Source organism: Perna viridis, chromosome 4, assembly GCF_037379345.1.
Source record: "Perna viridis isolate PV_CMFRI_1.1 ecotype Kerala chromosome 4, ASM3737934v1, whole genome shotgun sequence".
Classification (NCBI taxonomy): domain Eukaryota; kingdom Metazoa; phylum Mollusca; class Bivalvia; order Mytilida; family Mytilidae; genus Perna; species Perna viridis.
Window position 1 is genome coordinate 11,280,446 of NC_142448.1, and position 25,983 is coordinate 11,306,428.

Here is a 25,983-nt window from a genome sequence, read left to right on the forward strand (position 1 = left end):
TGAGAGAATCAATTGTTCCGAATGTAAACTGGTTACCACATTTTTTATGATCGAACAATATTCAGCTATTATTGCTTAAACCAGTTCAAATGAGGAAGTCCTCTAGATGTTGTGCTAGAAAGTTCCTGTTTTCCGTCTGCTTTCTTGTCTCGACCATTTAGGTTCAATCTGTATAGAATATTATGTATTGAGTACAATGGTATACCTCCTTATTTTATAGAAAAGATAACCATTCATGTCCAAAACGAATATAGGAACTGATAATTGTCTTAAGAAGAAAATGACCACCATCAATTTATGACATTGTCAATTGAATTGACCAACTAACTTATCCATCATCAAACCTTCAAGATTTTACTGAAAGCCTTTATACATGAGGCAGATGCTACCAATAATATGATACAGTTGAAATCTAAAACACTCCTGAAGAAACATAACTTCATAAGTGCATTACATAAAAAGAAAATGGTATCAAAATTACTTATACATAACATTACTGACATACTGTATAAATCATTTAACAGGTTTCAGTTGGTCATTTTTCAAAAAGGATGGGTGGTTCACAATATTTGAGAAAGTGCAACAAAGCTGTAAAAGTGCCTACATTTACATGTTTCCACAAGATTACAATTGTTTTATATTGAGAATGCTTTTTTTCAGGCCTCAGATGAAAATTCTTTGAGGGCATTAGAGGGTTTAATGAATGAGTTTTTCCATGATAGAACAACAAATAACAGAAAAAGAGAAATTGGTAAATAATTATAAATACTTACAGTACACTTTCAGGTCAATAAAAAAAAATTCAGTGTTCATACATGAATGTTTCATTGGTTTTTTTTTATTATTATTATTGAGAAATTCCCAATGATCTTAGAACTGTCAAACAGATGACTTTTTTTTAGAAATAATTCCACAAACAATGCCTAAAAACAGTCTTCATGATTAAGCAGTAGTCCAAGGCCCAGGGCTTGTCAAAATGGAGGTGGGCCTGAAAAATTTACTACTACAGGCCAACAGTCACTATATAAAAATTTCTGAAAAATGTATTTCAGGCCTGTGAACTGAAAAGTTAGTTTTGTAAAAATGCAAATAGCAGATAGTATATTTCTATTTTAAACTATTGATCTTAGGTCTACAGTATATTTATTAGACTTTTAATCACATCTCCTTTAAATAGTTTCTTTCAGTAGTGATAAAATGTAAAAATTACAAAGATGGAACTTACCTATAATAACAAATGTGGAATTAATCTTGATGTTTAAAAATAATTTTGTAACCATATCTTCATTCATGACTTTGTTGTATGATTTTATTTTTTTTTCTTAGAAACTATACTAAATAACTTTTGTCAGACAAGAGATGCATGGAGGCACAGTCTGTTCTTTCTTGCGAATACCCAAAATGAATATGTTAGACATTTCTGTATGACAGCTTTGGAGGTAAAGTAGAATATCTGAATAGTTACAAGTCATCGATTTTAGGAAATACAAATTTTTTGCGATTTTAGACTATAAAGATTCCTTAAGAAACTATTGAGGCAGGAATCATGACCCTTCAGTATTTTTCATCAATGAACTATGGAGAAAATAACATTAAATGGAGCACTCAAACTTCATTGTTCATCACAGGTTTAAATGGATCATTTTATATTTTAAGCTCACATTAGTGATGTGATTATAATTGGATTTTTCAATTCCAGAATTAAGCACTGCACTATATATTATTTAGATCTGATTTTGTCTAATTCTGATTTATTGTTGGCTTTGTAAAATCATATCTGTCACCTGGACCTACAGTCCATATGAGTTATTTCCATCACTTTGCGTCCACAAATTGTCATCGTAAACTTTTTTAAAATCTTTGAAGCGCAAAGAAGACTTAACGTGAGTTGCCTGTATTGTCCTTGAAAGTCGAAAAAAGATGTTACAGTTTTTAGCCTATATCTTGAAAATCATAATAGATAGACACTTTCAACAGTGAATAATTGTACAATTACAGTATTTTCACTAAGATTTGAAAAATAACAAATTGATTTTAAAAATGAATATTGAGGAAAAAGGCTATGCTTGGTTGGAAGCACATAGCTTGAATTCATTTAGTGGCTTGCATTTGAAACAGTTATAGACATTTTTTCGTAGACACCTATTCCAGGCATGAATAAAATTAGCTTTTCTTGTTATGTTCCTGAAAGGTATTAGAATGCTTCTTGGATTTTGATTATTTTAGGATTTAATCAACAGACAGTGGATTGGGTTAAATGCTCAAGACAAACTAGTAATAAGATCAACATTAAATCAATTCTTACTGGAGCAGCACACGAAAGTACCAACTTTTACTCGCAACAAACTGGTGAAAGTCATTGTGGACATTGGACGGATTGACTGGCCACATTTTTACCCAGATTTTCTGTCCAGTGTTTTACAGGTATAAACTTAACAGATGTTTATTCACATTGAAAAGAAAGAAGTTAATGTAAATCATATGTTTGGGCTTCTTTTGTTTTTCTCAAGTTTTGTTCTCAACATTTAAATGTTGTTTTAGGGACAATATTATTTATCAATGCATCTATTTGGAATGTAGGTACATTTTCATCCTGCAGTAAAAAATAATGATATTTATAATTTTAATTTGTAAGCTGACATTCCTTATAACATTGAACAGATATGGTAAAAGCTACAAATACTAGAACATTATACCTAAATATAAAGGAGTAAATACTCTCAAAGATCATCACAAAAGGCAGAATAAAGAAGTATGCAATGAAATATTGGTTCTTACATATATTAATACATAAAAATATGTCTTCGTCTTAACTCATTACCACTGTACATGTATTACCAAGGTAATTTTTTTCTTATCTTAAAATGTGTTTAAAGGTCCAATAAAACTGATGTTGTAATTTTTGACAATCAGTCCCCATTGCTGCATAGAGCATAATGGTGTTATATGAACATTTTTTTGCTTATTGTTATGTTATTGGGATAGAATCAGTTGGCATTATCTTTAGAAAAACAATGAGTGACCCTTTTCATAAACGCAGTACGGTACTCGTTTCTTTTCTTACAACTGCAGCTGTCTTAATTACTTCTGTTACAGCTGGCATCACAACAAGATACTGTGTTACTAGGAGTTATAATACTACAGACAATATCTGAGGAATTGGCCACTCCAAGAGAGGATCTTAGTATGGCAAGAAAAGAGGAATTACAACGTCTGTTATTGGTCCAGGTTCCCAATATACTTAGTCTCATAAATAGTAAGATGTTACATATTGATATAAAAATTTGATACAGTAAAACCTGTCCAAACCAAACAGCAAAGGGACTTGAGTTTTTGTTCTGTTTAGACAGGTGTTTTGTTTTCTCAGTGTCATTTACAACCAAACAGTGTCTTCTTTAAGATATTAAAGCTATAACTGGCTGTAATTTTATACTGCAATAGACCAAGATTCATCTGTTTGCCTTAAGATGTTTTTATGAAGACTTTATTTACAATTTGTTAAGAAAATTGGTCTTTCGAATAAAATGTAAGTTTACAAAAGATTCTAATGTAATGTTGTGATGGACAAGTATTACGGTAGAAAAATAAATAGATTTTACAGCCACTTTCTTATCATTGAATAGGCAAATAAGACATGTTAGAAGAAGAAATGAAAAGATTGAAATGTTATTGTAATTAATCAATCAATCGCATTTGTCCGATATTAAAAAAAATATATACAAATTTATGATACGCCTTTAAACAATTTTGATGAATTAAAATTAATTTTACAAAAGATTTTTAATTAATGTTTCAATAATTTGTTCACTTACTCACAATGTATTTACCTGTTGATAGTTCATTAATTACAGGTTAATCGGTCAGTCAGCCCAAGTTAATATTTGGCTTCAGAGCTGTCAAGGATGTTTTTAACAAAATAATTATCTTTTGAATAGCAGGGGTTGGTTTGTACAGGTAAAAGAATACTTATTAATTAAGGGAAGGGATACAGAAAGAGTTTGGAATATGGAATTGACAGGATTTGGTTTAGAAATGTAAAATTACTACAGTATGAATAAGAAATTCTACAGGACTTTGAAATTAGTTTGTTTTAGAGTGAAATTCGGTTTTCTCAGGGTTCGGTTTACACAGTTTTCACTGTATATTATTTATGGTTAATTTTTTTTAATTTGATGCCTTAAGATATTATTTTTAATAATTCTGTATCATTATAGAATTAAGTACTTGCAGTTTCACATAGATTTTTGCAACTTCTGGTTTTGCTAATTTTTGCATTGCTGTTATTGAGCTTTGAAATTTTCAGGTAATTTACCTTAAATGTTTAACTCAAGATACTGTTTTGGATTAGTAATGTTTAAGAGTAAAACCAAATATTTATTATGTAAAATTAGTATATGTCAAACAGTGAATTGATTATCTGATCCATTTCAGATATTTTGGAATCAGTCTTAGAAAAACACAGACATTTAGTTGTAGCTACCCCACCACCTTCACCTACATCAGGAGAGACTACCCAGAACAGACCAGGATCATCCATGTTGTTAATATCATCATCTCCTTTACCCTCAGGTGTGATTGTGTTTAAAAATTTTAACAAGTTTGTAGAAACTAAAGTGAGGCAATTTCAGAACCTATAATTCTGATTTAGATGTTGATGGTAACCATAAACTATTTTCTTCCTGTTTTACAGGATTATGATCATTTTTATAAAATAAATAGTTACATGTACAGTAAATAGAAACATTCCTTTTTGTTTGAAAAATTTACCAGTACTCGTTAAATTTTGATACTAAAATTAAATTATAAGGAATGAATCGTTTTTGTTAGTGAATGACTGTTATATTTTTTCGGTCCATTTGAAATAACCTCAATACCTGTGGTGCACACTTGAAACTAATCTGCTTCGCAGATTATATAGTATGTATCACATGATTTAGGTTATTTCCCCATAGACCAAAAAATATAACAGTCATTCACTAACTAAAATGATTTATGTATTTAAAAATTTATGGCTTAATTATAAGCAAAATGAATGATGGAAATTATTAACTATGCAAAGTTTTCCAAATTACTGTCTAAAATGTTTATTTTCATTGTCAACCCAAAGTAAAGGGCTGTAGTTTAGGAATTTTCCATTTTTGTAAACAATTATGCCCACTTATCTGCAAACTTTCTTTTCATAAAGATATCTGTAAATATTTTCTAATTAAATTTAATTGAATGTTTAATAGTAATTTCACCAAAAATAAGGAAAAAGTATCAAGCACTGGTTGTGCCAGTCTCAAAAAATAGATGGATCATGTGATCAATATTTATCTCCCCACTTTTTAATACCTAAAGTTTTAAGAATATAGCCCAAAGGACTAGTTTTGATTTGATGCTGGAGCTTTTTTATATTATAAATGAAAATTTATTTCAATATTATAAAATATCTTTGTAGTGTATTCATTTTTTTTCAATAAATTTTTACTCTTAATTTTTAAAACTTTTTTTGTTAAATTATAATGCCAATTGTTGAAATAACTCCTTTACAGGCAATATAAGCAACCTCATACATGTAGTCTTTTCCTTAGATTTTTTTTTTCAATTCTTTATTGTCTATTTTTTTTCAGATAGCATCCTAAGCAACATGTTTAAGTCACCAGGCCGTCATGTACAAGTAGAAGCATTACCTCCCCTTGATGACCCATCCAAACTTTTGTGTACACATGCATTGACTGCCTTATCACAGTATTTCAGCTGGATTCCATTATCTGCCACCATTACGCCACAGCTTCTCAGTACCATATTCCACTTTGCTGGTTTTGGTTGTGAAACTAAAATAGACTCATCATCTTCTAAGACAATTAATTTCAATACAAATACTCATTCTTTAGGAATCTTAGCAATGAATTGTATTAATGAACTATTGTCTAAAAATTGTGTACCTGTTGAATTTGAAGATTTTTTATTACAAATGTTTCAACAGACTTTTTATTTACTACAAAAGTTGACCAAAGATAGTAGTACAAATGCAACAGGAAACAGATTATCTGAAGTAGATGATGGGTGAGTCATTTTAAGACATAATTATGTAGGTGCCTTATATGTAATTTTCTCTTTATCTGTCTGCCTGATGGTCAACAATATTTAAGAGTGTGAAATCTACAAAAATATACAAATTTTAGAATTTCTGAAATGGTTTATTATCATATAAGGATGTGAGTTAATGTTAAATTCACTTATCCAGACAATATGGATATACACTCTGCGTACTTTGGATTAAAGATGTGTTATGTTATGAATAAACATTGTACATGTATAAGAACAAATTCATGTGACTTTTTTATCCTGTTAATTCATGAACTGAAATTTCTATTGAAAGTACTGAAAGTTTTTATGTGCAGTCATATAATGTTATGGCACAGTCGTCATCTGGGGACACTTCTTTTCTGTGCAATAACTTTAGTTGTGGTTGACCAATTGTTCTGAAATTTTGATATGATTTTACTAACCACTGGTTTGTGTGGCCGCTACCGTTTTAGGGGCCAAAAAGGATAAAAATACTGTGAAAGTGTTATTGTTTGTGGAGTACAAACTTTCATAGTTTTTGTGTGCTGGGTAAACCACGAAATTTGGTTTCCAACAAAAGGAAATTTCCTGTTCATTTGTATGTTAGAGTTGTCAAATCCATGAATCCAAGAATCTACAAATTGATAATTTTTCCCTACACCACAAATTGGTATCCACAAATAAAAGTACTTGTACTTTTTTTCTGATTTTAATTGTTCTTTTTTTAAAGTGTTCCTTAATTCTGGTAAACAAATGTATCAGCAGATGTTTTTGTGCTTTGAACTGTTTTTTAGTTAAAGGTGTCAAAGTTGGGCAATGCCTAAACAAATTCAAAGTTTGAGCTATTGCACATTTGACATATATCGTTGTCATTTGTCATCTGTCGTCATCATCATCTTAAGCAATTTTTCAAAACTCTTCAAATTTTTTTATTGGATTCCATATAAAAATCCCTGCCTGCCTTTTCAATCAGACTTTATATATCTCTTTTCAAATTATAAGGGGTCAAAACAACAACACCCCAAAAATTCCAACTTTTTATTTTTGGTCTGATTTCAAAAAATATTTTTTATTGGATTATTGTTATAAAAAATACTTCCAGATTTTAGATGTCTCCTACAGTTTTCAAGTTATGAGGGGTCAAAGGGGCCACACCCGAAAAAATCCCTTTTTTCATTTTTAGTGTGATTTTGAAAACTTTTATTGAATTTAAAATCTTGTGCGATATAGTGTACAAACCATTTGTTGTGTCTATAATGAATTGTATGTCCCTATGCTTAATTGTGGCAAAAACTAATATTGTATCTACACTTGCCCAAACTGTTCAGGGTACAACCTCTGCAATTGTATCATGCTGCACTTGGCAAAGCTTTTTATTGTTTTTAATGTATAAACTTTGAAGTTCATATTAAAATTGTCCTTATAGTGTGTGTTATATATGCTTCTTGTATTTTAGGTATTTGGAAAAATTTACAGATTTTTTGAAGTTGTTTGTTAGTATTCATTTACGAAGATTTGAGAGTAACCCGAAGTTTTGTGTGATGGAATTTTTAGCTTTGTTTCTTAAATACACATTTAGACAGGTAAGTTAGATGTTTTATTGCTGTAATGTCAAGTCTCGTTAAATACTGGTTAGCTATGCAAGTTTTATTTAATTGTTACTAGATTACAGTTTAACTGAATATCTTCTCTTCTTAAAATAATTTTTATTCAAATATTGACCGATCAATCTTAATAAAGCAAAAAGACTGGATGTTGCTATCATTACTTATAATTAATGAGACAACACTGTATATGTGCACTTCATGTCTAGGGGGTCTACATTTTACCTCAGATATATGTAGCTGGATTCTTATTAGGAATATTTCTCTCAATGATTTCTTAGACCCAAAAATAACATATCTTGTTTGGTATTCCTTCTGACAATCATCATCTTATTTATATGTTACAATAGTAAATGAGCTGCATAGTAGCACATTTGTTCTGTTCCACTATAACTTACATTTAAACTTTGTAAACAGAAAAGAATAATGTAAAATTGTGTCAATTGAGTCCTTTTTTTTTATTAAATTACTGTAAAAGTATTACTGTTCGTGGTTTTTGTGGGTGTGCCAATCCATAAATTTAAAAATCCAACAAACATTAAATGTAGGTCATATATTTAGTTGTTTTAAACTTAGACAATATTGATTTATTCTTGTGACAAATATACTTTGAGTTGTGTTTACTGGCTAAATCAAGCTAAACCAGCAGAATGACCATTTACATCTCAAAGATTTATGTGTATTCCTTAAACATATTTGTTTATGTATTTTCATTTTTATTTATATGAACCAGAAACAAAACATCATTTGTGAAAGATAACCAACTTCTGGTTTCTATAAAGTGTTCATGTCATGCCAATGAAATTAAATTGTAATCAAATGTCATTTCATTTTTTAGTTGGGTCTGAGTTGTTATTTTTTGCATATGTTATACACTTCCGACCATTTGGCTTTTATTCAAAGGTCATTGATTATTTTTCTTAGTTGGCATTATTACTGACCGTAATCATAAATAAATGTCCAATCAGTGTTGATTATTACAAACATTACAAGTACTTGAATTGATTTGAAGAAAATTATATTTAATCTAAATATTATGAGAATGGATATGGTGAGTATGTCAAAGAGACAAGAACCCCACCTGGATGAAAATTGTCAGCTCAAGGCCAAGTTTGATACAATTACTGTCTTTTGATTACATATTTAGCAGTGATCACAAAATAATACATTGTAGAAAAACACTTTATCGGTACAGACTTTGGTTCAGCAAAATCCCAAAAGATGGGAAGTAACTCTAGCATCTTTTTTTTTTTTTTTTTTTTTTTTTTTAAATGGGAAATCCACTGATTTAATAATCTATGAACCAGCAATTCTTCATGAAACCGTGAAAATTGGTACTTCCAATGAAAAGTACCTTCAGAGTACATATTTTGTCATTAAAGACTTTTTAACGTATATGTGTTAACAATTTGCAGCCCACATTTGAAGGATATTTTAACTGTTTAGATACATGGAGCACATTCCTGGACTTTATACACACACAGGAACGCACACCAGAGTGGAAATCTGTCATTAATAAGTATGGATCTTTCTATAAAAAATTAATGTTTGCGTACCTTTATTTGGGGAGTAGAACTTTAAGTCTGCGTTTTATTCTTGAATCCTGCACAACATTCTTTATTATTAGGACATTAAGCAGTTTACATAATACTTAAGAGTTTTCAAAGTGGCAAAATTATTTGCAGTTAAATTTTTTTTGGAAAGGGTAATTCTAACCTTTATATATTAATTGTAACAATCAGTAAATATTGTATGTAGTTGTCTTCTTAGCACTACTAGTTTACAAATAGTTTTTAGTAATTATAAGTTATGACAGGACTTATTTTCTTTTGAATTTATTTATAATTTGGTAATATGTTGTTTTTAGATATCAAGAGGCTTTATTAACCCTTGTATCACATATTTTACACAAGCTACAGTTTAAATATAACCAGTCACAGTTAGAGGAGTTGGATGATGATATTTTAGATGATGATGTAAGTATTAGTCTTTTTGTTATGCCATTAGGATAGTTTGTTAAGTTTCCTGTCTTGTAGTATTATCAGTAAGATTGTTGTACTCCCGTTTTTTTATTCTCTGTCACATTATTGTGTATCATCAAAATTTTAGTTGTCACATGAAACATTATCTGGATGTGGAATCCTATAAACAATGCTTGTTCTGGAATCCAATCAGTCTCCTGTTATGTTAAAATTGTCTATCAAACTAAATTTCTTATTTACCATACACTTTTTTTCAGAGTGAAACAGAGTGGCAGCAGTTTTTAAGACATAGTTTAGAAGTGGTGGCAAAAGTGGCAGAAATGTTGACTGCTGAGACCTTCCAATTACTGGTTTGTATCCTAACTCAGGTTAAATGTGAAAGAAAAGTTTTTATTTGAAGGCTTCCTACTATTTTAATGTAGCATTAAGTCAATTACCAAAGGTATGTATGGGCATTTTTTTCAAGAATATTTCAGTGATGACATTAAATGTATATATGCAAAATGACCCAGTTTTGGTGAGTCACACCCACCAAAACAACATTTTACCCTTAATTAATTAAGACCTAGCGTACCGTCATCTTGGAAAAATTACCCATCATGGAGCAGAATATGCTGTATGATAAACTGTAAGTGACTTCCATTAAAAAAGTCATCCTAAAACAACACTACGTACTACAATGTAGGAAAGTATGTAAAGAATTAGTTTCAAACCTAATAATTTAAATAATTCATGACATAATGCATGTCATGATCCACTATCTAATTTCTTGGGATAGGGGGATGACCCACTACAGCACATTTTTAGTTTGGCAGGTAAGGTTATATTTTTAATGCATTGTAGTGGAACTAAATTTCTTAATTTCATTTCAGTATCAACCATTCAGTGAGAATATGCATGTGTATTTAAGTTTAGAGCAGTATGTAGCTGCTAGTGGAACTAAACGACAATTGACAATATCAGCTGAGAATGAATGTAGACGGTTACATTGTTCACTGAAAGACTTATCATCCCTGTTACAAGCTTTAGGGAGAATGGCTGAACATTTTATTGGAGAGAACTTTCCACAGAGATTAGCTGATGGAACTATGCTAATAGAAAAGTATGTTTTTTATTGTTTCTGCTTTGTTGATTTCATAAAATCAGGTCTGATGCACTGAACGAGAATTATTTTGATGAAGTAGTACACTATGAGTAGTGGTGGTTGATTGCTTATAATTGATGTTATTTGTAGTAATAAAAAGGGTAATTTGTACATATAAAGTAAATTTTATCCTTCCTTTATCGGAAATAATGGTACTTACAAGTAACAGGTATAACTTCGGGTCCTAGAGCTTGTCTTCCCTTGATGAATTAACAATCACCTGATAAGAAACTTATATCTCCTTCATAATTGTCCAGTTAACTAACTAGGACATTTCATTAGGTAATTGGTCATTTAATCATGGAAAGACCAACTCTATTCTACTTGCTGTAATTCTTAGTAGGGATCATCTGAAGCTTAAGATAAAAGGTATGCGAATGCGTTAATTTATGCTGGTACTTTTAAGCTATATATTGTCAAATGTGTACTAAGTAACTATATGTATTCATTGTATTTCAGGCTTGTACACTGTATAGAATATGGAACAAGATCAAAGTTGTATGAAGTCAGGTCTACTGTTCAAAATGTTTTAGATGCAGACTTCCAAGCTGTGTAAGTAAAATTTATGAAAAATATACTGACAACACTGGAATTTTAACAGTGAAGGAAGAAATAGTCAAGTTGACTACAATATAACGAGAATGGATATGGTGAATATGTCAAAGAGCACACAAACCCACCAGAATGAAAAATGTCAGCTCAAGGCCACCAGTGGATTTTTAATGAACAGCAAGGAAACCCTCCCACCAGATGGCAGGATGTAGCCAGTCCCAAAACAACATTATACACAGGTACAGCGAAATAGTTCCACTTATAGACTTCAGCAGCATAAAAGTAAACTGAAAGTGAAAATAAAACAAGATGTACAGAGGCCAGAAATTCTGGATTTGGAACAGGCACAAAAATTGTGGTGGGGTTAAAGTACTTTGGCATGATTACGCTCTCCTTTTTAAATTTGGCCACCGTGGACAAATATTACACAATTAAGCACACTTAAAAATCAGTTCAAAAAGGTTTGGGTTCCGTGTTAAAACAGAAGTGAAGAAACTGATTATAAGTTTAACAAAAAATGCTGTCATTAGCAATTTGACAACAATATCATAACTATATTTCCCTTACCACGTTCTTTCAACATTTTAGTCGACTCAGGTGAATACTGAGCTTTTCGTGTTTTGTGAAGAATATTACCAGTACCATAAAATATAGGGTGGGAGATATCTACATGTATTAATCATTCACAAGTACATCTGAATTTGAGAATAACTTCCTTGTATTGGTTGAAAAATTTTGTAAATGTTTTTTTTTTTTTTTTTTTTTTTTTGTGAATGACATTTCTTGATGGAAGAGTACCGACAGCTTTTGTTATTGAAAGTTTTAGCAATTTAAGTGTTTTTAGAAAGATGATTTCGAATATTGAGTCTTGAGGGTACCTTATAAGAAGGATTAGTATACTTAATTTTTTTACCATTATGTAATTCCATTGTTGATATCCATTAGTTCAATGGCAAGGTGCCTAGAAAACTGAACCTGTGTATAAGAATTGAAGCAAGTAAAACAATTGACTGTATAGAGTTAAATGTCCTTCATGAATAACTTGACAGATTGTATATAGTGAACAAGACAAATGGACAAAATGAAAGACAGGGTAGATCAGGGTTCAACATTATGGCAAGCCAAAGTGGACAAAAATGAGCATTTTCTAATATTAAAAAATGATTTTTTGATATTACAAATTCATTTTCTAATACATGTATTACAAATTGGATTTCTTATATCACAAAACACTTTTTTAATATTACAAATTCATTTTCTAATATTACAAATTCAATTTGTAATATTATGAAATGTATGATATTTTATGATATTACTAAATCAGGAATTTGTAATATTAGAAAATGAATTGGTATTATAAATAAGTGTTTTCTAATATTAAAAAATGATTTTTTTAATCTGACAAATTAATTTTCTAATATTACAAATTTGATTTCTAATATCACAAAACACTTTTTTAATATTAAAAATTCAGTTGAATTTCTAACATTAAAAAACGATTTTTGAATGTAAGAAATTGATTTTCTAATATTAGAAAATGGATTTGTTGTATTCAATTACGATTTTTTAATATTAGAAAATCATTTTGTAATATTAAAAATTGTGACTGATTTTCTACTATTACAAATTCATTTTCTAATGTAACAATTTCATTTTCTAATACATGTATTACAAATTCAATTTGTAATATTACAAAATGTGTGATATTTTATAATAATACTAAATCAGGAATTTGTAATATTAGAAAATGAATTTTTAATATTACAAATTGAATTTCTAATATTAAAAAATCTTTTCTAATATTAAAAAAAAATGATTTTGTAATATTAGAAATTCATATTTCCAGACAAGCTCAGGCCATAGCATGTGAAAGCCTATTGTCATAATGTTATATTTCCAGACAAGCTCAGGCCATAGCATGTGAAAGCCTATTGTCATAATGTTATATTTCCAGACAAGCTCAGGCCATAGCATCAGTGAAAGCGTTTTGTCATTGGTTGTCTCAGTATTACAATGAAGTAAACAAAGAACCACAGATGAAGGAGAAATTTATGTCCATGATGACAACGCTCCTAAATTCTGTAGCACCTTTATTTTCTAGTCAGGTATAATCTTACTTAAAAAATTTCTTTTAAAAATATGTTTTTTTTTTTCACATTGGAACTGAGTGAAGACTGAAAGTTTATGCAGTATATTTTATTATATTTGCTATTTATCTGGAAAATAAAGTTGACACTCTATGTCCTATTCTTCCTTTAATTTCATTAGTGGCATCAACAGTTTTACCTTCTGGTTTTAATTATATGATAGTCATATTATGAATGGTATATAATTTGTAGATACCAGAGAGAATAGTTCACTCAGCTGCTCACCTAGTATTATCTGTAACTACTACAGTCAAACCAGGATTCTTGTTACAGTTACAATGTATACAGAATCTTCTTACATCAGCTACTACTGGGAACCTAGATAGTCTTACTATGGAGGTAAGGGTCTTACCTGTGTGGTAGGATGGCCTACCTGTTGGTTAATTGACTTGGCTGAAGGATTAATCGTTCAGCAAAATCGATTTGTCACTGAGTGGCCTAGGGTTCAATCGTTGATGGCAGAGATATAATTTGTGAGTCAAATCATGCTCTCCAGTTACACATGTGTCATGTTTCAATATTTACTTAACTGAAATTAGAATTTTAACCATTTTGAAAAATGTTGACTGGCCTCTTATTACAATAATCTATACACTCAAATTATTTTTCACATTTATTTTTTTTGAGATTGTAATGGTTAACATTGTATTATACCTTTGAAATAATGATATCCAAATATTTGTAAATGCATTAAAAAAAAAACTTGCATTTACACCAAATTAAGATTCAAATAAAATCAGATAAAAAATAATATCAAATAATTAAAATCCATTCTGTTACTGCTGTCAATCTAATTGAAATAAGACCTATCAATTGTTACTGTATGTATAGGATATAACAACACTCCATTCTACTTTCTGTTCTGATGACCTTTCTGGTCAATCAATCAGATTTCATCTTTCATTTTTTGAAAGCATTATTCAAAGGGAAAACTTGAGGATTCTGAAAAGGTCATCTGAACAGAAAGTAGAATGGAGTGTTGTTAGATCTTGCTTATTTTAATTAGATTTACAGATACATACAGTTGTGTATATATCCACACATAATAGGATAACTTTAGCATGCTTTAAAGGATTTTAATATTTTGAAGAATATTTATCATAGTGGTAGTATTTCCCATTAGTTTTTTTTCATTATTTTATGACTTTCTTTTTAGAGTTATGGAACTTTAAATGCCAAAAAAAAACAACAAAAACAGAGGGTAGGCATGCATATTGTGTGCTTCAGCACAGCTGTTAACTACTAGCTGTTTTAAAATAAAATTTCATTATTCAACAGTATATTTTATGGCAGACATGATTTTTTCTGCCAAAAATTATATCATAAGGCCTACATGATTTTCCCCACTTTAGATTAAATTCTGATTTAACCTTGGATACCTTGAAAATTTTTGCCTGGTCCCTGAATGAGATTCAACTTTATTAGTATGATGTTGTTGTCATTATCCATGTCATCCGTAGACACTTGGTTTCCATGCTATAACTTGAGATCGTCTGAATATAGCTGAAATATTGCTGCTCGGACGTTAAACTCTAACAAACAAAAAATATAACTTGAGTATTGGTTGATCTGTATGAAATTTTATGACAAGGTTTCAAATCACAACAAGAGGTTGGTATCAATTTTTGGGGTTATAGCCCAAATTATTTTAGAATTGGGGCCTAAAACAAGCATTTCATAGAATTCAACTTCAAAACTCCAGTAAAAACATGGGAATGTTAATGATATTATTTAATTGTATTCTATACAACAGTGGTGAGACTTGGGTTGATTTTGGGGGTAAAGACTTGAACTTTTCAGAAATAAGGGTCCCAAAACATGCATTTTCCTGATGTCAAGACAATGACTTCATTTTTGGTTCAGTTTTGTAATTTTTTTTTATTGGATTCCATATGAAAATCCCTGTCAGCTGATTATCAGATTCAGATATCTCTTATGGTTTTTGAATTATAAGGTGTCAAAGGGGCCAAACCTAAAAAAATCTCTTTTTTTTTTTTTTTTTTTTTGTCTGATTTTAAAAAAAAATTCCATATGAAATCCATGCCTGCAATAATCAATCAGAATTCAAATTATCTCTTTTTTCTAGTTATAAGGGGTCAAGTGGTCCACATCCCAAAAAATTGATTTTTTTTGTTTTTGGTCCTATTTTGAATTTTTTTTTTTTTTTGTTGGATTCCTTGAAAATCCTGACTGCATTTGTCAATCAGATTTCAGATATCTCATGTGGTTTTCAGGTTATAAGGGGTCAAAGGGGCAACACAAAAAAGAAATGGCAATTTTTGGTCTTGTTTTGAAAGTTTTTAATTGAATTTCAGATTTTGTCCTACATTGTATCCAAACCAGTTGTTGCGTCCATAAGCTTAAATATGTCAGAAACTAATATTGTGTCCACGCTTGCCCCAACTGTTCAGGGTTAGACCACTGTAATCATATCATGCTGCTCTCGACAAAGCTTTTTATTTTACATTATGTTTTCTTCCCATTTGCCAGTTTCTTCTTTTTTTATTGGCTGCATGAAGCTATGTCTGATATTGGGATATTTACTTCTTATATAATTGTTTATATCTAGGTACAACTTTTAGCCTATAGATCTTTATCTAATGCATTGATATTACCCTGGCCTAATGAATCAGACGCTAACCAGAACTGGACAGAAAGGGCTTCACATCACCAGGTGTATGTACAGCAGATAGCCAAACACTTCCTACAGCTGAAATCTGAACTCTCTAACCATAAACATCTCAGGGAAGATACAGGATGTAAGTTGATTGTTGGCTATACTTTTTTTCATAGTTTCATATAATTAGAATAAAAAGAAATGCTGTGTCAAGTCTTATTTCTAGTTGATGTCTACCAATGTAATTACATGTATATGTATTCTCAGTAGTTTCATTGTAAGTATCAATTTTCTAAACATCATTAACCAATGTAATATGTTAATGAATCACAAAATCAAGTAATAAGTGAAATCAAATTATGTAAATTATGAAACCTACAAACTAAGGGCAATCACAGCTCCTTAGATGTCTCTAAAAATGTACTTCTTATACTCCTACTCTTAACATACTATCTCTGTCTGTCCTATTTTTGTAGAAAAAAACCATTTTAGCACATTTTTCTTAGAAACTGCAAATCTCAGTCACTGGATATTTAGTATGCCATATCAATGAGGATCCCAAATCCTGCTGACTAATTTCAGGCCTGTTATTTTTCAGCTTCTTGTTTAAAACAACTTAATGTATTTAATTTGTGAGGTTTAATGAGGGATTATTTGGAAGAGTGATCTGTGTACAGTATCTCAGATTTCTTTTGGTGAAAACTGATAAACCAGTTTAAACTCTGTACACAGGTATTGAAATAGATCAATATAATTACAGGTAAACAGGTGATTAGGAAGATAATGACAATATTCCAGGACTGGATTGAAGCTGTTTCAGGTGAAGTTGTCAAAAGTAAACAGATCTGTTATCAGTCTCTACAGGAAGTAATCCAGTTGTCTGTAGCCTTGTTCCCTCTTTATCTTCAACCTCCTGGTAAGTTGGTCTATTGTGATATGGTAAAAGAATACAGGGAGTAGAAAAATGGCACCATGGCTCTCAATAATTAAATGTTTAGATTCATAGTCTTAATCTGGTAGGTTAAACTTGACAGTTTTATTTATGCAAGAAGTACCATCTTTCATGAAATTACAATCAATGTATATTTTATCTGTGATTAGATGATTTCCTTGGTCTTTTCAAGTAAAGCTGAGTAGTTCCATTTTCTGTGCACTGATCACTTTAAAAAAGATAAGATCTATTGTTTATAGAATTGTTTCAAGGTTTTGGTATTTCAGATGTGGATGTTACAGAAGCTTTAATGAGTTTCTTCCTGTCCCTATTCCAAGGACTAAGGGTACAGATTGGTGTGTCCTTCACACAACAGACAATACAAACATTCATGTCATTGTTTACACAGTAAGAAACCTGATTATTCTTTATTTATCATTTCACAAAAGAACCCCAGTGTAAAAGATACATTCCTTGCTAAATATATAAACTTCATTATGTAAATCACAACTTAAACACCCTTACTTGACAAGTGATACTCATGATGGATAGTTAATATTGGTCATGTACCGTAAATGTACTAATTTTCACTATTTTTTAGGGGGGGAGAAAAGTGGGGAAAATGTTACACACAAAATTGTATAACACTTATCAATTTTGAAACCGGGAAAATTGATGTTCTCTTGACAGAAAATGTGAAAATGAACTACCACAAAATATGATACATTTAATGTGCAGAATTTCAAAAGTTACAGCCCTTTCCCACTTTTGAAAATTTGTAAAAATGATTAATATCTAATCACCAGATCAACATATTCTTGTGCAAGAATTTTATATCCAGAATGGAGCCTTAATAATCATAATTGTTTGTGTTGTATGATAATGTAAAGTTTTATGTACAGAAAAGTTAATTTGTAAAAAACTTGTGAAAATGTATGTAAACCACATGAACTCTAAGGAAGTATTTACAAACACCTCCTTCCTGGTTTTTCAGTATTTTAATATAATTGTTATAATATGGAATTGTATTCCAGTTTGAATTGAATATTTTATTGTATATTAAATATTTGATATGTGTGTGTTTTTTTTTTTTTTTCAGACAACAGCTTGCTCAGACATTATTCTTTGAAAGTAGTGCATCTCATAGAGTTGTAGAAAAGTATGTGTGATGTAAAAATAATTTACCTTAGATTTTTATGCTGAAGTTATACATTGATCTTCCATATTTTAGTCAATGTTTACTCTTCCATTAATGCTTTAGATTTGTTTGGTAACTCAGTTATATAAATGAACCTAATCTTGAGGAATATTACTATTTTTTCCCAAGATTCTTTAATGTCATGATGTACAATAATCCATATTTTTATTTAAGAAGTTTATATTTTACATTCTGAGATTATATTTTATTTATACATGCATAGTTACCTGAGAATAATGGTATTTTTCAGATTTTTAAAGATATTAGAACTAGTGATCCAGGAACCCGGATCTACATTTAAGTCCTTTATACCCAGTGTTATCTGTATATGTTTAGATCATATCTATCCTATAATTGCTCAGGTATATATTTATCAGATATGGGTAAACACAATTTTAGTGATGTGACATTTTGATATTTATTATAAGTTAAAGTAAATAAGATTTTAATTTATGTTAATATGCTATTTTTAACTTTTCATTGAAAATTTAAGGAAGCAAACAATTTTGTACTTGGATCATTTTTAAAATGTGTGGCTTTGATATGTAATGATATAAAAAATCTTCAATTTCATTGAACTGTAGTCTAGGTAATGTAATTTCTAAGACCACCCCATTTTCTCTTTTTATGACATTATAAATTATTTACATGGTTTTTGTGTTGAAGAATTGCTAATGCTGACTACTGCTGTGGTATAAACATAGCCTCAACCTTTCAGTTGTTCAAAATAAAAATGGCCTGCTAACAAATGATTAACTTTGATTTGCCTTTTCAGTTTTCCTACTTTATTTTTAGCGACCTGAACCAGATATTAAATTGGTTCTTTACAAGCTACTCCATGAACTTCTGGTTCATAACTGGAGGTACTTCTTCAAAACCAGTATTCTGAAGACAATGAACAATATTCCTGAACAAGTGGAGAATGTTCCACAGTTCCAGTCTATACTGCAGGTACATAGAAATCTAGTAGGCAAATATCAGCGAAAAAAAAATACTGAACAATTTAGAGACATCAGAATCCAAAGACATGGCCAAAACATAAAGAAAAACAGAAATGATCCACATACACAATGTAAACAACAGAATAAAATTCACTTACAAATAAAAACCGAAGATATGAAAAAATACAAGACACTAAAAACTAAAGGACATGCTATATGAACTTAAACACCCCCCCCCCCCCCCCACAAAAAAAAATGAGTGTCATCAGGTTCTGTTCTGTGCTGCCAGATGCAAGGAAATAAATATGAAATTTATTGGGAGATTATGAGTTTCAGTGTAAAATGTTCAAGGAGACTGTCAAAATTGATACAGTAATGAATTTGATTAAAGTCTGTTTTAAGTTCTTACAATTCAATAATTATATAATCACAATTTCAGCATTAAAAGGACTTGTTCTCCTGTATACTGATTTTATATTTCTAGTCGTATGGACAGTCATTTTTACAACCAGATATTGATGTATTTAGACAAAATTTAGAATCACTAGAGAATCTCAACTTTAAATGGAAGTTGTACAGCAAGGTAGTTGATTTTCACACTTAACAGGCTGATTTTATTTTTATTATATTTATCTATAATATATATAAAAAAAAAATTAAAATTATTAAAATATTTTTGGTGACACAAAAGATGAAACTACAAGACAATTGTACAAGTATTGTTTAACAAAAATGTATGATAAAATAATGACATGTCACATTATATAGATTATTTGTAGTACATGTAAATATTTTAATTGGTGATACACTTATTTCATACCCCACAGAAATTTAGAAATTGTTTTATATTAAAGATTTAGGGGAAAAGAAGTCAAGTGAATTTTGAAAGTGAAATAAAACTTAGTATTATAACAAAGTGTATCTTAAAGTGTTTTTATTTCCAGAAAATATTTGCTGAAGGAATGTTGACACAGTTCTTGAATGTACTTTTACAAGTGTTAGTCCACCGATCACATGATCTCCTTCAAGAGGAGATAACTGTTACAATATACAATATGGCTTGTGTTAACCTTGACAATTTTTACACAAGTTTCCTTCACCAGTTTCTTGCTGAGTGTGAAGGTGTTACTCCAGACCAAAAGAATGTCCTGCATCAGAACTTCACATCAGACAAGGTAAACATTGCTTGATTCATGTTGTATTACATGTTTCTGTAAGAACCAGAATAGATATAAATCAGAGTGAACTATTTTTGCCATGTGCTACTCATGGTGGTCATATGGAATAACAACAAATTTGGAAAAATATGAAAAAAGGTACTGTAACAGTGATATTAGAATTAAAACATTTTACAGAGTTTAAAGATCACTTTATTTACCATAGGCTGTCAGTTTATGTTATCATCACTTGGGGTATATAATCAATATAAATGGTCAATCTGTGGTAAAACAAGTTATAAGCTTGAGTCTCCCTAAATTAATCCATTATTTCTTAACTTTGAGATAGTTTTAGAGAAGTTTGTATTAGAACATGTTCCTGATTTTAGTTAGAATTATACACATCTTTCTTTCCAGGATTTACCATCATTTAGCCATAGTATCCAGAGACTAGTGAATGATCTGAGATATTACAGGCAGGTCAACAGTTGTCTACCTGAAGGATCTGTCAAGTTCTAATCCTATGCATTATACTCAGCATTAGAGAGATCCGATTTAAAATCATTCGTTCCAGTAACACTGAATGAAATTGAACTGAATACTGTTTATTTTCCCTGTTCTTTTTTCCATCGCATCCTTTTCTTGGCCTTAAATGTGACACAGCATCTTTCAAAGTTCTTTCCAAATTTTACCTTTATGGTCATTCTCTTCCTTCAAAAGAAAATGTTTTTTTTTTTTTTTCAGAATGATGATAGTTGTTAGAGATTGTAATTTTGTTTTGATAATGTCATAGTTGTTAACATTTCAGTTTTGTCGGTAGCCTTTCACTATTCACTTGATATGTTTTGCACAATATTTTTCAATTCTAGATGTCTTGCCCAAATGGAAGGTTCAAATGTTTATTTAACTCTTTGCTATCAATTGGCATTAGTTATCATTCATTATATGGATATGTTATTGTATTTTCAGTGCCAAATACACAAATGTTAAAGGGTGAATATGTCACTATTGGACATTTAAACAATGATATTTATATGTAGAAATGAATGTCTGCAGTTGATTTATATATTGCTGCTAAGAATACAATTACACTCTTAAACTCTTGTGCAGAAATTCTTTAATATGGTTCAACTTTATATACCGGAACCTTGCTACCAAAAGTTTGTACAGCCTTCTTAAGAGAAGAGATTTATTTCTACATTTATGCAAAACAGATATTGTAATCATAGCAAATTAATAAATATTTTTTTAGAATCATGCAAAATGTGATACATGGTTGGAAAGCCTACATATTTTTATTTTTGATATTTTGTTTAAAATGCTTTAGTAAACAGAAATTAACATTTGGTTTTTCATATAACCCATATGTATAGGAGATAAAAATTACATAGAATGCACTGTAGATTTCAAAATTATGGGAGGTAACTCTATAAATGACACTCAAATACACTAGAATCTACTGGATTTTCAATGTTGATTATCTCCTAAGAGCAGACAGATCGGAATGAATAATTACACATATCATAGTATAGACCCATAAAACAACGTAATTACAAAAATAAAACTATGTAGCCTTTTTCAGGGTGTATCACATTTTTCAGACTTTGCATGATTCTTACAAAGACAGCTACTTAAGTCCTTTTTCCAAAAAAAAAACAACTTCAGTTGCTGTTGTATTGTAGAACTTGAATACTTATCAAGTTTGATAAATTACTTTCTGATGGTGCTTTAACTGTGGGTATGTGTGCTTATGTAATGTAACTGTGATATGTTTGGAGAACTATAAAATTTAACAAATTTTGATACCATGATTTTGATTTTTAGCTCACCTGGCCAAAGGCCTTGTGAAATATTGCCATCACTTTGTGTCCATTTTGCCCTTCAAAAATTTTCAAAACTTTTCTTCTCTGTCACATCTTGACTAATTAAAACCAAACTTGGTAAGAATTTTTCTTGGGGCATCCTGCATATAACTGATGTGGGGATTTTTTATCTGTAAAAAAGCATGGCCGCCATTACTAAAAATAGAACGTAGGGGTCAGATAGAAGTTTTCGCATATATATCCTAAACCAATTCTGACAGGATAAAAGTGTTTAGCACGATGATCTAGCGTTGGTCAATCTTTTGTTTTAATTTGAAATGCTATGTTGGAGTTAATGCCCTGTTATTTGAGACTGAGTATGCAGTATTCATTAGTCTTACCTGATGATATGGTTTCAAAATCTACAACAGTATGCATTGGCAATTATATTTTCTCCAGTCTACCACTATTACATAGGTTTCCAATAGTGAACAGCATGTGATCCCAAATCTTAGGCTGAGAAGAATGAGAAAAAATGTAAAATTATAAAAAAGCATTTTTTGAAGTAAAAACATGAAAAATGAACAAAATGTTATAATTCAAATTAATAAATTTCAATAATCTTGTTTTCACTTTTGTATCATTAAAACAAGTGAATTTTTGATGATTTTCTTGAGGAAATACATTGCTCCCTGTTTTGCTTTTGATAATGTCCGGATGATTAATACTAGCATTTCTAGAACAAACTTCATAAATTATTCAAATTCAGTTAAAATGCCCCAATAGGAACAGAAAATTGGCCGGACATTTTGAACACTGTAAACAACTCAAATGCTTTGATTTCAATAAAACAAAGTTTGAATTGCAAGAAAACACATAAGATAGCTCCTGACAGGTTGATTTATGTCCAATACAAAATTTTGAACATGCCCAGTGTATTTTGGTAGTGAATTACGTTACTTCTGAACACCCATGTTGAATAATAATAGTTTCATCATACAATTATTCAAAACTGCGCTTCAAATGATATCATTTGATATATCAGCAATAAATTCTCAACACGCAACAAATATTTGTTCAAAAATTTTTATCTTTTTTAAGATACTCATATTTTATAACATCTAATCAAAAAAATAATAAAACAAAATGAAATTGAAAAAAAAAAAATAATCATCGTTATTCTTTGGAAACATAATTAGCAAAAGATGAATGCCAATTTAGCAGTATATTTCCATTCATACATCTTTAAGGTGATACATGTACATACAAAACAAATGTGCATTCAAATCCATTTGGAATGTTTAAAATTAGCTTAAAGGGAATGACTGACTTTGTAACGTAATTCACTAATAACAGTGTATTATATATTCCATGGCTTTCTCATGTTTTAATTGGAGCACATAACAAAATTGGAAGGATAAACCCAAAAAGAACTAATTGCAATATTTGGCAAGTAATATTTGAAAAAAATATTTTTATAATATCTGTTAAGTTTGTCATTTTTATAAACGCCACATGAAGAAATATCGAAGTCTTCAGTGGCATGTAATGAAACGATAAAGGTACAATTGGTTCGATCAATTGTTTAACATATTATAACAAATATTTCTAGTATACTTCCAAAACATAAGATGTTTGAGTAATCTTCTACCAGAAATTATTATAATGTCTACATTAAATGTAAAGTAATTCACAGAAACAACTTTTCGCTTATATTGTAAAGTCAATTGAAAAAGTAATCAAGGGAACCAAGATTCTAGTGAAATTAAAAGAATGTAATCCAGGGGCAATGACCAGACACGGATAACAGATAAACATAACAAAGAACATAAAGTAACTAAGATAATACATACAAAGTAACAAAAGCAAATGAGCAACTCGGTCTCCACCAAAAACTGGGAGCATGGACCAGGTGCACCGATAGGGTAAGTATCCTCTGCTTTTCCAGAAACATCTGTCGAGCTGCTCATAAAAAGTAAAATGTGGGGTAGACAAAAGAGGAAAGGAAAACTGTGATACATTCAACAAATTAGTTTTCATGGTGCAGATGGATACACCTTAACCATCCACGAGTTCATGATGACGACCATAAAACTTCTGTAGTGATGACTTCAAATTTGTAGCAACATAACCCTGTTCCAGAAGCCTAATTGCAATAAGTCTAGCGTGATACAAAATGTCTACGTACTAGTTACAGCAAGCTCTGGCATAATGTATAAGTTGTGATATGAAAACCATATGCAGGCTGAAGGGATGTTGCAAGAGATGAAAGGAAAGTTGACAATTCTGAATGAAAAGTCATCACCTTTATTGTAAAGTTTGGTCAATAGTTTTCATTTACCATCGATCTCTGTGTAGGTCAAGATATGAGGCAGACTTCACATTGCCTGTAGTATCCTTTATCTCAAGTTCTTTGGGGAAGATGCGATGTATCCCTGAAACTAGGATTGTTTAAAGATAATACATCATCTATATAGCTGAGAAATTGAAATTTATTGTTGGTATATCCTTAAAGATGCATTATCAAATATTTTATTGTAGTTATGCTTGAGTTCAATATATATGCTTTGTTTTCAAGTGATCTGAATAAACAAAAACAAAAAATAATTTATCTATGTCAGTTCAGGAAGAAGCACACATGTCTTTTTTGTGATTACTTAATTTCTTGCAATGTTTAAATAGTTTTTGAATGGCTTTTGTTTCTTCGAAGGTTATTCCTATATTTGTTTATCATTAATTCAATGTTTCTCAAGACAAATTGTCATGTAAAACCATTTTATTTAATCAAATACACAGTTTAATTTAAGAACCGGTGAATTATGTTACACCATAATATATACCAATGCTTAATTTATTTATAATACATAGCACTATACCTTTGTCATAACATACATATATTCTCCGTTTCTAAATTAAATTAAACCGAAAATCAATAATATCTAAATAATAGCACATAACAGAAATTAAGGACATCTATGACTTGAGGGAATGTTTACCTTAGGAACGCCAAAAACTTGTTCCCGTGTCACAACTTCCCATCTAAAGATAGGCGATGTCACTGATAATGATTTATAGTTAATTTGTTCCGAGAACAGTGTTTTTTATCAGTTTAAAAGAAGTTACCGTAACGTAATTCATGGATTTGTACTTGACCAAGAATGTGTAAAAATATATAGCACCTGAAAAATCTGTTTAAGATTCATTTATGACTGACATTGATTTGTGTTTAGATAAGAATATGGAAAGTTTGCTACCACCATTAACAGATGCAATAGACACCGTGTGAAATCAAATCAAATAAGCTTTATTTAAAGTCGGCAAGTTATGTAACAAAACAACATAAGCTTTCAAAGAGCTTTTATAACCAACATAGGATTGCACATTTGGAAAAAAGATAAAAATCATGTATATTTCAATAAAAACATTATCCTTTACGTGTGAATCATTCCTTTTTATCTTGTTTATAATTTTATGATATTTTTTCCTCGCATAGACTTACTGTATGTGTCAGTTACATTTGCATTACAGCTTCAGGAAAATTGTAACGTAATTCACTGTGTTTCGTGGGACATCCGTATTTTGTGGATTTTTTTTTTAAATCGTTTTCGATGTTAAAATAACTGTTAAAATTGTGTTTTCTAGCCATTTTTCTCCCTAGAAAATTTATTGGGCGTTCTTCATTTGGGATATATTGCCTTTCTGATCAGTTTCATCTCTTCGAATTGATATTTTGGTAGATGGAATTGTTATCTGATTAAGGATTTGTAATTTTAACTCAATTCTTTCTTCAATCCAATGTACAGAATCAATGTATTTTTTACATTGCTTTGTTTTAATTCGTCCCAAAATATTACAGT

General features: G+C 30.1%; 1 protein-coding gene across 1 annotated transcript; it reads left to right on the forward strand.

Moving 5' to 3' along the window:
* The first annotated feature begins 86 nt into the window (after positions 1-86).
* LOC148618846 (exportin-6-like) lies at positions 87-22,752 on the forward strand. The gene is made up of 24 exons (XM_088578116.1): positions 87-199; positions 661-751; positions 1,327-1,439; positions 2,227-2,424; positions 3,097-3,256; positions 4,432-4,569; positions 5,613-6,048; positions 7,508-7,634; positions 9,071-9,174; positions 9,523-9,631; positions 9,895-9,987; positions 10,510-10,739; positions 11,241-11,333; positions 13,288-13,438; positions 13,673-13,819; positions 16,050-16,239; positions 16,858-17,013; positions 17,316-17,436; positions 18,128-18,187; positions 18,477-18,588; positions 19,022-19,177; positions 19,652-19,750; positions 20,112-20,342; positions 20,742-22,752. The coding sequence occupies exons 1-24, from the start codon at positions 197-199 to the stop codon at positions 20,841-20,843; spliced, it is 3,420 nt and encodes a 1,139-aa protein (XP_088434242.1). The 5' UTR covers positions 87-196; the 3' UTR covers positions 20,844-22,752.
* Positions 22,753-25,983: the final 3,231 nt, after the last annotated feature.